Raw genomic sequence first — 14,293 nt, 5'->3', positions numbered from 1 at the left:
ATGGGTGTTAACGTAGTTCTACCTCAAACAGCAGTACATTGAAGTACAGTAGGAAACTTTTAGCATGCATCAGCGGGTCTACATGGATAACCACCACTCATCAAATCCCTGTAGTCTGTCCTTACTCCTGAGGGCATTCTGCACACAATATTTTGAAATTGTGCAAAATTTATTTCTCAAAGAAACATGGAGGCTCCAGCATGGCATTGGGGAGCACAGGCCACTGGCTGCACAGAGGTTGGAGATCACTGCGCAGCTCTCCCCTGGGAGATGGACTCAACGGCAAGGCTGCACCCAACTCAGACACAGCACAAGGACTGGGCCTGCCCCAGAAAACACCCCAGGGCCGTGCCCCTCTGCACCAGGTGCTGGCAGACAGGCTCAGCAAGGCAGGATCCCAATGTGAAGGGGCTTAGTGTGGCAGGATCCAAGTGTGGGTTGAGAGGGTTGTGTGTGGAGCAATCTGGGTGCAGGTGGCTCAGTGGAGGATCTGAGTAGCGGGGGGATCTGAATGCACATGGGCTTGTTGGGGGGGGTGGGTGCAATGGGACCCTGCAGGGGGTGTCCAGGTGAAGGTAGTTGGGGGCTCAGTAGTGGGGTCCAGGAACAGGGTGGGACTCATCTGGCAGTAGTGAGTGCAGGGGAGGGGATGAGGCTCAATGGAAGGATCAGGGTATGAGGGGTACCTGGATGCACAGGGGTTGGGCAGATGGGGGAGCACCTCCCTGTACAGTGATCCCTCCCCTACATCTGAGGAGTGATGGGTGCAGGAAGCTGGGGGGAGGGAGAAAAATCAGGCGGGGGGGGAGGGAGTTTGCAGAGTTTCCTACAACTGGGGGAGAAATCTAGGGGTGGGCCTGACACAGTCCTGGATGCTGTGCAGAGAAAGAAGCAGTTCCATCCTCCCCAGCCCACCTGGGACTAGCAGCTGAGCTTGGCGCAGGGTAGGAACCTCCAGCTTCCACCTCCTGCCCCAGAGTGATTTACCTCTTCGCTGGATGCCTTGGGCACCCAAAACATACTGCTGGGGAGGGTCACATGACTGATCTTGTCGCTTCCTTTTGCTTCCCCATCAGAAAGTCATTTTTCTTCAGGGAAGCAAAAAAAAGCCTTCAGGGGACAAATTCTGCACATATGCAGTAGCACAGAATTCCCCCAGGAGTAATTTACTGCTCAGAATAGACAAACTTTTAGATGCAGGTAGCCATCTCCCATGTTTGTTGAATAATGAAATGACTGGGCTTTTTCGTTTTTAAATCAGGAGTGTTTTATCAGTTAAAAACTATAATCAGAAGCCATACATATATAACCCTATCATTATCATTGAAAAGTGACCTGTAAGAAGGACTGTAAAATGTTTTTACTTTAGGTAAGGGGTACATCACCTAAAAAAAAAAGGTCATGAAACACTGATTTAGTCCAGAATGTCTCATGTATAGTACCTGCATATCTATCCAAATACTACACCATGATTTCCACACACCCTCCCTTGCCATTCATACAATTCAATTAAGGGCCTGACTCCCTGCTGCTTTAAACTGATGTACTGATGTCAACAGAACTAAGTCAAATGTACACTCAGAGAATCTGGCCTTAAAATGTAGCTTAAAGTAAATTCAGCCTGCAGTATGGCACAGTCACTCTATAGACACTGGCCAGTTTTTAAAAAAGATTCCACACACAGCGGAGAAAATAAGAGTGCTGAAAAGCTTCAGTTAGATTATTGATTACCTACTACTTTTCTTCCTCTCTGGCTCTCTTCATATATTCCTAGGAGCTCCACTTGGCAGTTCTGTGAGGCTGGTATTGATAGATGCTTTACTGTGAGCTTTGCCATGCCTCTGGGGGACATTCTGAGCACCCAAGAGCAATTCAAGCTTCCCATGTAGCCTGATGAGCAAGGGGATGAGAAGAAACCTCTGGGCTCTGTTAACTCCACCTCCGATGGACATTCTGCACAGAAGAGCATATGCTGGTCACAGGAGCACTGGGAAAGAGCTTTTACTGCTCTACAACTCCTATTAATTACATCTTAGATCAGAGATCCTAAGAGGACAATATGGTCAATGGGAAACAGCTTGTTAGTACTGCATGTTACTGCTTCAGTCATCACTGAGACCCAGGGCACTAAAGGTCTCTAGTAAGACAAAGAGCAAAAGTTTGCCCTCAGTTACAAACATGCAGTCCTCAGAAGCCAGTTGAAACGCATAGGTGTAACCAAGAGCAAACTTTTGCTTGTCCCTAATACAGATATGGTATAGTTCCCATAATTTATTATTTAAGCAATCCCCTGGTCTCAAGTGCTTGGAACGATAGAAGTGAAATACTCCAGTACAGAGGATGAGTTTCCAGTGCTAAAAGGCAAGCACAGTGCTTTGCAGAAAGCCCCAGCAATCCAGCTACTGGAAGCAAGATGGGCAACATCCCCAAAGTGACAGAGGCCAGCCTGCAAGAGGGGAGACCAAAAAACAGCCAATGACCCAGGACAGTTCCAGAGTGAACTGGGTATTCAATGGGGAGAAACCTCATAAAGCTATCCAGCTCAAGCTTTCACATATTCATTGATCTAGACAATTTTCCAGTGTGATGATTTAATCTTTATCTGACACTGGTCTCTTACCAACCTGTCCAGGATTAGGCAACAGGCTCAGCAAGTTAATGGATGTTTTCTGGGAAAGCAAAGAATACTTTCCCTGCTTAGAAAAAACACACAGATAAAGGCACAAGAAAAACAGAGCTGTGTTGGCTTGTGCTCCATGCACACAGAGGGGAATCAAATGCAGCATTTCCCAAGTGGAAAGAGACCATATCAATAGGGAAATATTTTGAAGCATCTGTGTGAGTGTTGTAAACTGGAGGAGAGAAAACAAAACTGCTAGTGAGATCTGTGTCCCCCTTTAATCCTGTATACAATAGGGCTTTTTGCATCCCACAGCAGTATCTTTTAAAAGCCATAATCTCTATGCAATACCATTAGTACTTTGTAAATCATTTCCTCCACCACTGAAGTTTCTGAAATCCCTGCTAAAGCTAGCATTGACCTCACCACGCCTTGCCCCACACATTATGCATGAGCACGGAATGCTGACAACGGGAAAAAGCCTGCAGTTCACAGTTTAGTAGGCTGGGTGGTTAGGCTAGGAACCCAAAGAAAGGAGTGTGCACCCCATCTCTATTCTATATGCAAGCAAATTAAATGAATCCTATGCAGAAGTTGCTATGCTGGTAACTGATGCTCTCTGTATGGAAGAGGTACAGCATTGCTAACAATTGTGTGAGCATCCCCACCCACTACATAAGAATGACCATAATGGATCAGACCAAAGGTCAATCTAGCCCAGTATCCTGTCTTCTGACAGTGGCCAATGCTAGGTGCCCCAGAAGGAGCAAATAGAACAGGTAATCACCAAGTGATCCATCCCCTGTTGCCCATTCACAGCTTTTGGCAAACAGAGGCTAGGGACACCATCCCTGCCCATCCTGGCTAATAGCCATTGATGGACTGATCCTCCATGAACCTATCTAGTTCTTTTTGGAACCCTGTTAGAGTCTTCACCTTCCTCTGGCAAGTAGTTCCACAGATTGACTGTACATTGTGTGAAAAAATACTTCCTTTTGTTTTTAAACCTGCTGCCTATTAATTTCATTTGGTGACCTTCTAGTTCTTGTGTTATGCAAAGGAATAAACAACACACCCTTATTCACTTTCTCAACACCAGTCATGATTTTATACATTTCTATCATATCCCCCCTTATTTCCCCACACTGTCCTGGAGGCACCATTCAGTTGGGATATTTCAGTCTCGATGGCCACTCAAATCTCTGACCTCTGCTGAAATTATCAGCATGGGTGCTAGTTATAGGGTGACCAGATGTCCCAATTTTATACAGACAGTCCCTATATTTGGGGCTTTTTTCTTATATGGGCACCTATTAGCCCGCTGCCCCATCCTGATTTTGCATACTTTCTATCTGGTGATGCTAGCCAGTTATAACAGTTTAGAGGCATGTATTGCTTGCCTGGGTTCTCTGGTAACAGTGCGAGCAAGCTGAGCTGGTAGCATTAACTCCTGAACAGACTGGATTTTGGGGCCTTGCCAAAGCTAGTGTCTTGTTTAAGGGTTCTTTTGCTTTCTCTCCATGTTTTCACCATTCTTTTCCTTCAATGCTGTCTGCTCAGCTGTGGGAGAAAACCTTTCTGGGTGTGTTAAGTGTGTGACAGGTGGGAGAGGTTAAGTCAAGAGCCAAAATTGTTTATCATCATCGTATTTGTATTACAGTAGCCTCTGAGCCCCAGCCAAAATTGGGACCCAGTTATGCTAGGTGCTGTACATAAGCACAGAAAGAGACAGTTTCTACCCTGCACAGCTTGCAGTCTAAATAGACAAGACTGACAAAGGGTAGCAGACAGGAAATATTACACCTTTTACAGATGGTGAATTGAGGTAGAAAGGATTAAGTGAATTGCCTAAGATAACACAGACATCTGGGCAGATGCAGGAACTGAATCCAGTTCTTCTGATTTAGTCCAGTCCCTTATCCACAAAAGGATCCTTCTTCTATGGATGTGCTTGGGACTGCTCTCACCCACCCCATTCCAAAAGAAAAAAAAATAAAGCCAAGCACTCCCTGTGGTCCCCTCCTCTGAGTACAGAGCCCTGAGAGGTGGGGCTTTAAAATCATGCACTCCAATTGTCCTTTTTATCTCTCAAAGAAAGCTGTCCAAGGTTTATTCTTCAATAGAATGTTCTGAAAGCAGATGGTGCAAAATACCCCTCAGCACCATGGACTCAGTCCCAGTGCTGTCACTTACTTTTCAGACCACCTACAGTACTGAGTAAGTTCCATTAAGGAAAGTAGGTAACCTACATTATAAACTGGTCATTCTAGTAGAGGCTGGTCCATATAAGAGTTGTGAAAGTCTGCTACCACTTTCAGGTAGGGGACTTGGTCAGTCAACTCAAGTGGCCGCATTCCATGCTTTTGAGCTATGAGAGGAGCAGGTTCAAGCCCTGCTCTTGGCCCAAGCTGGGCTGGTTACTCCCTAGTTTACCAGTTTGTGAAAAGGGCATTCTGACATCTACCTAACTTACACGGATGAGGGTTAGTTAATATTTTAAGTCAAGCGAGTCATAATTCTGTGAGAAAACCTGCTAGTTAAGGGCCAAATTCTTATGAAAGTAGACAATGGAGAATTATTTTATAGCCAACAATCAAAATATATTGAATCCCGTGGCCAATAGTTCAAGCAAATTAAAGGGAGGATGGAAATTTTTTTCTGATTGGCAGTTATGCTAGTAGTATGGGACTGGGAAGGGCACGAGAACATGGTGGCTGGTATCAAATGGTTTAAGACTGTAGAGTGGGGCAATGTAAGAAAAACAGCAAGAAGGATTTTTTGTTTGTTTAAAAAAAAAAGAAAAAAAACAGTCACTGAGGAAAATAGTTTATGGTTGATGGAATTCAAAAGAAAACAAGTAATTTTGTTTGTTGCCCTGTAGCAGGGCACTGCTGCAGAGGCAGCTAATTAGCCCCTGCTCAGCCAGCCCCAATCAGGTGAAATGGATTGGGGCTGGAGAGAAGCCTGGTGCCTGGCCTCTGAATGGGCTGCACCTGTGGGCCTGCAGGCTCAAGGGCCATAAAGGCTGGCTGGCAGCCAGAGGAAGTGGGGAAGAGAACAGCCAGAGGCATGGCAGTCTCCAGGCTGGGGTAGACTCCCTGTGAAGGAGAAGAGTAAGACCTGTAAATAGAATCACTGGTGGTGGGAACTGTGTGTGAATAAAAAGCCACGGGTGCTGCATCTAGGAGGCTCAGAGTGCTTTGTTGAGACAGCAGGGAGCTGCAGCAAGGGGGGCCGAGGAAGAGACCCAGTTACACGTGGGGGCTTGTCCGGGAACCAGTGCCATAGATGCAGTGTGGCGGCCTGGGCATAGAGAACACCCTGCAATTGCTAGCAGAACAACAGACTGAAATGCAGAAGACGCTACAGTCTTTGCAGGCGTCCCACCAGGTGGAGCGGCAGGCCCTCCTCATCTAGCAGACAGAGCAACAGAAGGCCCTCCAGGATTTCATAAAGGAGCAGTCAATGGCGCAGCAACAGCTCCTGCAGAAAGCGGTGAGTCCTGCTGTGGGGGATGGTACCCAGACCCCAGGCCTCAGCCTTTGTAAAATGGTCCCCGCCGATGACCCCGATGCCTTTATGGGCACTTTTGAACGGGTGGCCCTAGGCGCCGGTTGGGACTGGAGTACACGGGCCCTGCGGCTGGGCCATTATCTCACCGGGGAGGCGCAGGCCGCATATATGGCCCTGACAGAGATCCAAGCCAGGGATTACGATGCGGTGAAAGCGGCGATTTTAGACCGCCTTGGATTGTCGGTCAAGAAATACCGCCAGAAGTTTTGGGCAGCCCAGTGGGCAGGGCATGTGCGACCCTGGGCCTTTGTGCAGAAATTAACGGACTGGCCAACCCGATAGTTGAGGCCCGATGCCCACACGGTGGGCCAGATAATGGACCAGGTGGTCCTTGAGCAGTTTTTACAGGTCCTCCCAGACAGTGTGCAGGTATGGGTGCGGCAACACCAGCTGGTCACTCTGGAAGCAGCGGTACAAAGGACCGAGGAATATGCGGAGACTGACCTCTCAGCGAGGGAACCTCGAGCCTTGTGGGATCCAGAGGGGGGCAGGAAGCCCCGTGAACACGGCAGGGTGAAGCCGCTGGACAAGCGATGGGAGGAGCCCAAGGGGACCCCTAGCTGCCCAGGGCAGCCCGTGTGTTGGCGGTGCGGGAAGCTGGGACACAAAAGTCGGGACTACCCGATGATGGAGTGTGGGGCGGTGGACTTTTGTGGCTGGACCTGGAGTGGGGAGCGGAAAAGGAGGCGTGGGTTGGACACAGTCCCAGTGAGGGTAGGGGGAAAGCCCCAGCGGTCTAGTGGACACGGCCTCCGCCCACTCCTTTGTACAGCAGCGCTTGGTGAGGCCGCATTGGCTTACCCCCGGGAGATGGATGTGTGTGAAATGCATCCACGGGGATAGGGAATATTATCCCGTGGCCCAGGTACCACTCGAAGTAAACGGGCGGTTTGCCTGGAAGCGGGTGGGGGTACTAGAAGGGTTATCTTACCCCGTTCTCTTAGGGCAGGACTGGCGCTCTCCCCTAAAGGGAAGGGCGGCCGGAGAGGAGCGACCATTGAAGAGGAAGAAGGGAAAGAGGACCCTGGAAAGGGGGAGCCGGACCCTGGGGGAGGTGGACCCGGAGCAAGGGGTGGACCTACAACCTCCAGGGGAACAGTTGAAAAAGCCTAGACAACAAAGCCAAGATAGCAAACCAGAGGGAACGGCTGGGAAGCCCAGGAAGCTTCCAGGGCCGGACCCCTGAGGGGGCAGGGACACTCGCGGGGAGATTAAAGACACCCCACATGGGGAGGCCCCACAGCATGGAGGTGAAGGGCCTGGCCCGGAAGCGGGGGGCTGACTCGGGACAGGGGGCTCGGAGTCAACAACTCCAGGGAAACGGGAGGAGGAGCCTCTGGAGCGGCCGGCCCAGCCGTGTGAATGGTGTGAGGACCTCTGGGTGAGCGTGGACCAGTGGGGTGCCCCACCCCCTACCCAATGTACCTTTTGTGGGTGGGGTGTGCAGAAGCCCCAGGGGGTTGGTCCTGGGGGCCCCTCCACAGGGCAGGCGGCCCCACTGCATAGTAATATCCTGGGCAGAGGGAAGAGAGGCTGAGGGCGACCAGGTCTGGCACAGGCTTAAAGGGGGAGGTATGTAGCACGGTGCTGCTGCAGAGGCAGCTAATTAGCCCCTGCTCAGCCAGCCCCAATCAGGTGAAATGGATTGGGGCTGGAGAGAAGCCTGGTGCCTGGCTGGCCTCTGTACGGGCTGCACCTGTGGGCCAGCAGGCTCAAGGGCCATAAAGGCTGGCTGGCAGCCAGAGGAAGGGGGGAAGAGAACAGCCAGAGGCATGGCAGTCTCCAGGCTGGGGTAGACTCCCTGTAAAGGAGGAGGAGAGTAAGACCTGTAAAGCTGTAAATAGAATCACTGGTGGTGGGAACTGTGTGTGAATAAAAAGCCACAGGTGCTGCATCTAGGAGGCTCAGAGTGCTTTGTTGCGACAGCAGGGAGCTGCAGCAAGGGGGGCCGAGGAAGAGACCCCGTTACGTGCCCCCAGTTTAGACTCCTACAACTATAGATTCTCTCAGCTTGTCTGCACTAGTCTTGGGGTTAAAAGAGGATTATTTGTATCTAACCCTAAGATCCCTTGTCAATAGGCAATTCCACAAAATCCGCTGTAGTTACAAAGTTTTTGGTCTTTATACACTTTGGCAACAGTTGCCTAGCTTGGCACCCCGCACAGTACTACCAGGCTGAATCTTGGCCCACCACTTTCCACAGGATATAGGGGTATGCAAGAAACAGACCAGCAGCACTATTAACTGAATGTAGCTGCAGGAGAGCTTTTACCTTGCCTGTATGCAGCTCCTGTTGGTGTTGTAGGCCGTTTCATTGGTGTCTGTGTTAAGGTTTCATGTCCATTATTACTTACCTGAAGGGCATTTGGTTCAAACTCTGTAGAGAAAGGTACAACATGTCTATTACTAGGACAGTTTAATAAAGAGGTCCTGGGCTATGTATAATCTGTAGAGACACAGCTTTGTGGGAAACCAGACAGTACCCATACTCACAGGTCCGGCTTCAGGCACCAGCCCAGCAAGCAGCTGCTTGGGGCGGCACGTTTAGGTCTTCGGTGGCAATTCAGCGGCTGGTCCCTCACTCCCTCTCAGACTGAAGGACCAGCTGCTGAATTGCTGCCGAAGACTGAAGCGGTGGTGGTAGAGATGCAGATCGCTATCGTGGCCCCCCCCCCTCTCTTTTTGCTGCTTGGGGCGGCAAAAACCCTGCAGCCGGCCCTGCATACTCAGGATTAAGACATCCCAGCAAGAGTCAGATTGACCACAGCCTTGCTCGTGAAGTGATAATGGTACACTAAACCTTTCAAATGAAGCCATCTGTATAGAGGCAGAAGTGAACACGAGCAAGCGATAGTAAAACCTCCACCATAGAAACTGATTTACAGGTAAAGATCTGTGCACTTCTCTTCCTGAGACTGGTTATCTTAGAGTAAACTCATCAAAAAGCAAACTATAGAAAGCTAATGCCCACCAACCATTGATACTAGATCTTCCAATATGGAAGAGACCTCTAGCCACCTTATAATTCATCTGGGGGAGATGACTGGAGACTGCTACCCTCATGAACGGCATTTAGCAATCCTAAATTAGTAGTGACCATTGTAAAAAGACTTTAAAAAAAAAGCTCATGCTGAGTCCCTGACTATGCTGAAATTCATTTCTTCTTCCTTATTTGAGTTAACAGCAGATCTAAAAGTCATGCTTATTCGGTGAAAAGGTACCGGATGACAACTGCTCTAAGCAGGCCAACAAGAGAATAGTATTAACCCCTTATGCCAGAAATCAGGACAGGGAACAGCTGCATTTGCCACCACTGCAGTTCTGCTGGTAGACTATTTTTTTTTAAATATATCTATATATAAAAGCATTATGCTGAGTCACACACAGCTAGAATATCAAAAGGATTTTTTTGCTAACCAAAGTAGGTTTTAGTTTTGCATCCTCCTGAACTAGCTTGACAAGATACAGGATGGATAATTAGGAATATCCCTTGGGATGGATGGCAGCCACATCAGCAGTCAAATTGCTGTGGGGAAGAAATAAATGGTTTGCTCTACTTCAGTTAGGAAAACACCCCAATTCCCACAGCATGGCGGTTTGTGAGGATACCAAGTAGGAAACCACACACACTGCCTTAAAACATTCTTCCTGTCATCTCTAAGTGTTCCTTGCATTGTAAAGAACACGGTCCACTTCCTTTTAACAGGCACATACTGTGTTTTAGTCAGTCATTCTCTAGTGAGCTGTGTTATTGATTACTCTTTTTATAGCACATATTCTGAAGTGTACAAAATGCACTTGTCCAGAGTTTGGTGTGTACTGGTGGATTGTACTTCATTTCAGATTTTCCTGGAAGTTCTGCATCTCTAAAATTGGGCTGATAGAACATTTTTCATCTCAAAAAAATTTTTGTTTTTATGACTTTATTTGATTTAGAACCAAGAAAAAAAATTAAGAAAAAACCCAAACTTTTTTAAAACCAAAATTTTTCCAGTTTTCAGGGAGGAGTAAGTGTGTGAGTGTGTGTGTGAGAGAGAGAGAAATGTTACAGGAAATTTCAGACAAAACACTTGTGCATTTTTTTCCACATTTCTTGTGAAAAATAATGGTATTTTTCTATCTGCTGTCCACAAAATACTTTGAATACTTCCAGCAAGCTCTTCCTTTAGGACACACACTCCTTAGAAGAAAGAAGATATTTACCTCTTATTGTGGATTTGATCCAATCCAGGAAGACTCTCACCCTTGTATAAACTCCTGGTTTCTTTGGCCTGGCACAACCAACACCCCAGCTGATGATGCCATAAAGAATAAATGGCTCTTTTTCATTATGGCAAACCAGTGGGCCACCAGAATCACCCTGAAAGCACACAGACAGAGGGGCTTCTTAGAATATTAGTGGAAACTTCCTTTGTTTGCCTTCTGCACTCTTAGTCACAGAAGTGAAGGGCAGTCACAGATCATAGGTAAGGGGAAAAGTTTGAATACGAGAACTGAGTGTGCCCAGTTCACTCTCCTGGTTTCTTAGTCATGGACTGGGATGGCTAATTCAATAAACCAGATTGTTAGTAACGCAAAGTGGTATGGAAGACTGAACACAGGGTTGGGACTCAGGAGGTACTAAATTCAGTCACATTTGAAATAAATATTCCATTTATAATCTCTTTTGGATTCCAAGCTTGTTACTCTGAAATGTAGCACACCTGTAGAATCAGTGTGAAGTGATGTAAACAGCAACAACTGTGGTTGTAGCTCTTTTTGTTTAGGGTACCACCAGGTTCAAAACACCACCGGGTTTTTCAGTCTGTTACTGTCCATTTTTTTAAGTTCTCAGCCATTCTGACTTTACAAATGACACCTGTGCAGTATCAGCTACCATAAGACATGTATCTATGCCCTGCCAGGACTCCTAGACTGCTGTGATATAGATAACCAATCACCACCCTGTCATAAACAGATAGCTAAGGGTTAATGTCTCTTTCACCTGGAAAGGAGTAACCTGAAACACCTGACCAGAGGACCAATCAGGAAACAAGACTTTTTCAAATCGGGGTGGAGGGAAGTTTTGGGTGTGAGTTCTTCGTCCTTTGTCTTGTTCTGTCCCTCTCGGCTATGAGAAGTGATTTTTTCTGTCTCTTGCTTTCTAATCTTCTGTTTCCAAGTTGTAAGTACAAATATAGTAAGGCAGTAAGGTTTATATTGTTGTCTTTTGTATTTACATGTGTGTAGTTGCTGAAGTGTTTTAAATTGTATTCTTTTTGAATAAGGCTGTTTATTCATATTTCTTTTAAGCAATTGACGCTGTATTTGTCACCTTAATACAGAGAGACCATTTTTATGTATTTTTTTCTTTCTTAAGACCTGTTGGAGTTTTTCTTTAGTGGGGAACTCCAGGGAATTGAGTCTGTGCTCACCAGGGAATTGGTGGGAGGAAAAAGTCAGGGGGAAATCTGTGTGTGTTAGATTTACTAGCCTGACTTTGCATTCCCTCTGGGTGAAGGAGGGGGGTGGGGAGAGATTGGCTCTCTCTCCTTGTGCTTCCAGGACTGGAAATAGAGAGGGTGGAGTCCCTCTGTTTAGATTCACGGAGCTTGCTTCTGTGTATCTCTCCAGGAACCCAGGGAGGGAACACCTTGAAGGGAGAAGGGAAGGGAAATGGTTTATTCTCCTTTATTGTGAGACTCAAGGAATTTGGGTCTTGGGGTCCCCAGGGAAGGTTTTTGGGGGGACCAGAGTGCCCCAAAACACTAATTTTTTGGGTGGTGGCAGCTTTACCAGGTCCAAGCTGGTAACTAAGCTTGGAGGTTTTCATGCTAACCCTCATATTTTGGACGCTAAGGTCCAAATCTGGGAATAGGTTACGACACACCCTTACTCCACAGCTAATTTGCATGCGTCAATTTCATTGGTTGTGTGAGGGAGACTGCACAAATGAGCCAAGTAATAGACTAATTGCCATAACCGTGCAACAGAACAGGCCTTCAGCTACTAGTTTATTAAGGGTTAATAAAGGTAAATAGAAATGAAATGCCTTACAGGCATGAATATTTTGTATTCTAGAGATAAGCACACCAGTAGGTGTTACAGACTGTTATAAGCAACCTATTGACTGGTTGGATTCTAGAACAGTTATTGAACATTACTCTTTCATATAACTAATATAAAAAGTGTGACCCAATATTCTAACCTGGTTTTGCCATCTATTCACTGGGTAGGATTCAAGAAACATAAAAGGAAGAGCATCCCGTCACCCAGAGTTATTCAGGCCCGATCACAGTTACAGCTGAAAGCCCAAATACACCAATGGTTGTTTTTGCCAGTAAGCTTCTCCAGCTCCATGGTTTGAATTCAGTTCTAGTTTGGGCTAATTGTGTTTATTGGTTTTTTGATGCTCTGTGCGTTGCCCAGTCCTGCTGTAGACAGTTATCAGGGGTGGCTGCCTTGTTGGTAGAATTTTGGTCTACCAGCGTTTTCCCAATGCTTTCTACCACATTAAAATACAGCAGAGAAACAATCGCCAAGACTCATCTTCAATGGTACTTGCATTTAGTAGCAACTCACCTGGCAGGAATCCTGCCCTCCAGAGGAAGCAAAACCAGCACAAAGCATCCTAGCTGTGATCCCTCCGGGGTGATTAAAATAGTAATTTTTCTCACAGATTTCACTCTCAAGTACGGGTACTTGTGTCTGCTGCAGTCGACTAGCAAGGCTCCCATCTGCTGGGGGAAGAAATTGGCAGAGGAACATTTATCACATTGCAGGCTATTTGCAGGGTTAAAGAACCTACTGAGAATGCAAAACTGGAGACAGAAACCAACAGAAAGAGAAGTCTGCTAAAAGCACACATTTCCTGCTGTCCCCTTGCTAACAGCCACAATTCTGATCCAACCAGGCAGCTGAGTATGGGAACTGGACTTTCCTCCAGGTTTTCTGAACCTTCTGGTTATGTAATAATATGGCTGGTGCCTGTACACACTGTCAGACTGTGGCAGATCCCCTTTGCCGACAGTACAGTATATCTATTTCAGAGCAGAAGTAGATGCTCAATTTGGCTTTGTTCAGTAAATGGACTCAAACACAGCTCCTGCTGGAAAAAGCCCAGGTTTTAGCTAGTGTCTCCCCAGCCCACCAAGTTTGTCTTGGAATGAACAAACCTCTTGTTTACGAATCTCTCCTCAGTGCCCTGATCATTTTAACCCTTTCATGGTTTGTGAGGCTTCCCACTCCCTACAAACCAGAAAGTAAGAGCCAGAACATAAAATCAAAAGCACGGCAGTTTTAAGAGCAACTGCTAGGCCTGCAACATGTAAGAGATACATCTATTTGCACAGTGATAGCAGAAAGCTCCTAAATGCTAAAAATCACCTGTGTGTAGGAAGAGCTGTGGATCCTGCCATCCGCTCCCCACCCAGCATAGTGCTCAGCACACCCGACAATGATACTAAGAGATGCAGGACAGAGGTAGAATCTTCACAGATATTTCCATCTTGTTTGCCCAGTTAGAGAAGAACATACTACATACCTTCTTGGGTGCTCCCCCAGCCAGTCATGGTGCACAGAACAGAGGAAGATAACGGTTGTGTGCTGTTGGGCAAACATATTGGCCTCACAACAGTGTTATACTCCAGAGGGGCATCCAGTTGGATCAGTGCAATATCAGAGTCATAGCTCACTGTATCAAAGTCAGGGTGCACCACAATAGTTTTCACCCTTCTCACCTGTACCAAACAGGATCAAACATTAATAAAGCAAAAATGATGAGATAAAAGAGGCTGGACCAAGGAAGATACAACTGAAAATGGCCATTAAAGGGAGATAGGTTTAAAGTACATTTTGGAAGAGACAAATTGGTGTCAGGCTGAAGAAGTTTCAAAACAGATTAAAAAAGAGGGAACATTCAGGACTCTGGAAGTCAGCTCAGTATATCCCTCAACTCTTGATTACAGATGGGCCACAAATGGAAGAGACTGTATTAAAATTCCTTGAATTTAGGAGCGAGGATTCTATTTCATTTTGCTAATCTAAGCTGATACATTTTTGCAGACCAACATAAACTATCCCTAAGCTTTTGCCCCCTTGACTCAACTTAATGCATAGAAA

At 46.7% G+C, this 14,293-nt stretch overlaps 1 protein-coding gene across 1 annotated transcript in view; it reads right to left on the bottom strand.

Annotated features, from left to right (window-relative positions):
- The window catches only part of OVCH1 (ovochymase 1), a 58,301-nt gene that overhangs the window by 17,912 nt on the left and 26,096 nt on the right, over positions 1-14,293 (bottom strand). The window contains exons 17-21 of the mRNA XM_050936225.1: positions 13,716-13,911; positions 12,755-12,912; positions 10,397-10,553; positions 8,466-8,570; positions 1,732-1,953 (exon numbers count right to left, since the gene is read on the bottom strand). Coding sequence (XP_050792182.1) covers positions 1,732-1,953; positions 8,466-8,570; positions 10,397-10,553; positions 12,755-12,912; positions 13,716-13,911 — 838 coding nt within the window. The remainder of the gene's footprint in view (positions 1-1,731; positions 1,954-8,465; positions 8,571-10,396; positions 10,554-12,754; positions 12,913-13,715; positions 13,912-14,293) is intronic.

This window comes from Gopherus flavomarginatus, chromosome 1 (assembly GCF_025201925.1).
Source record: "Gopherus flavomarginatus isolate rGopFla2 chromosome 1, rGopFla2.mat.asm, whole genome shotgun sequence".
Lineage (NCBI taxonomy): Eukaryota > Metazoa > Chordata > Testudines > Testudinidae > Gopherus > Gopherus flavomarginatus.
The sequence above is the reverse complement of the archived record's forward strand: the minus strand, read 5'-3'. Positions and strand labels throughout refer to the sequence as shown.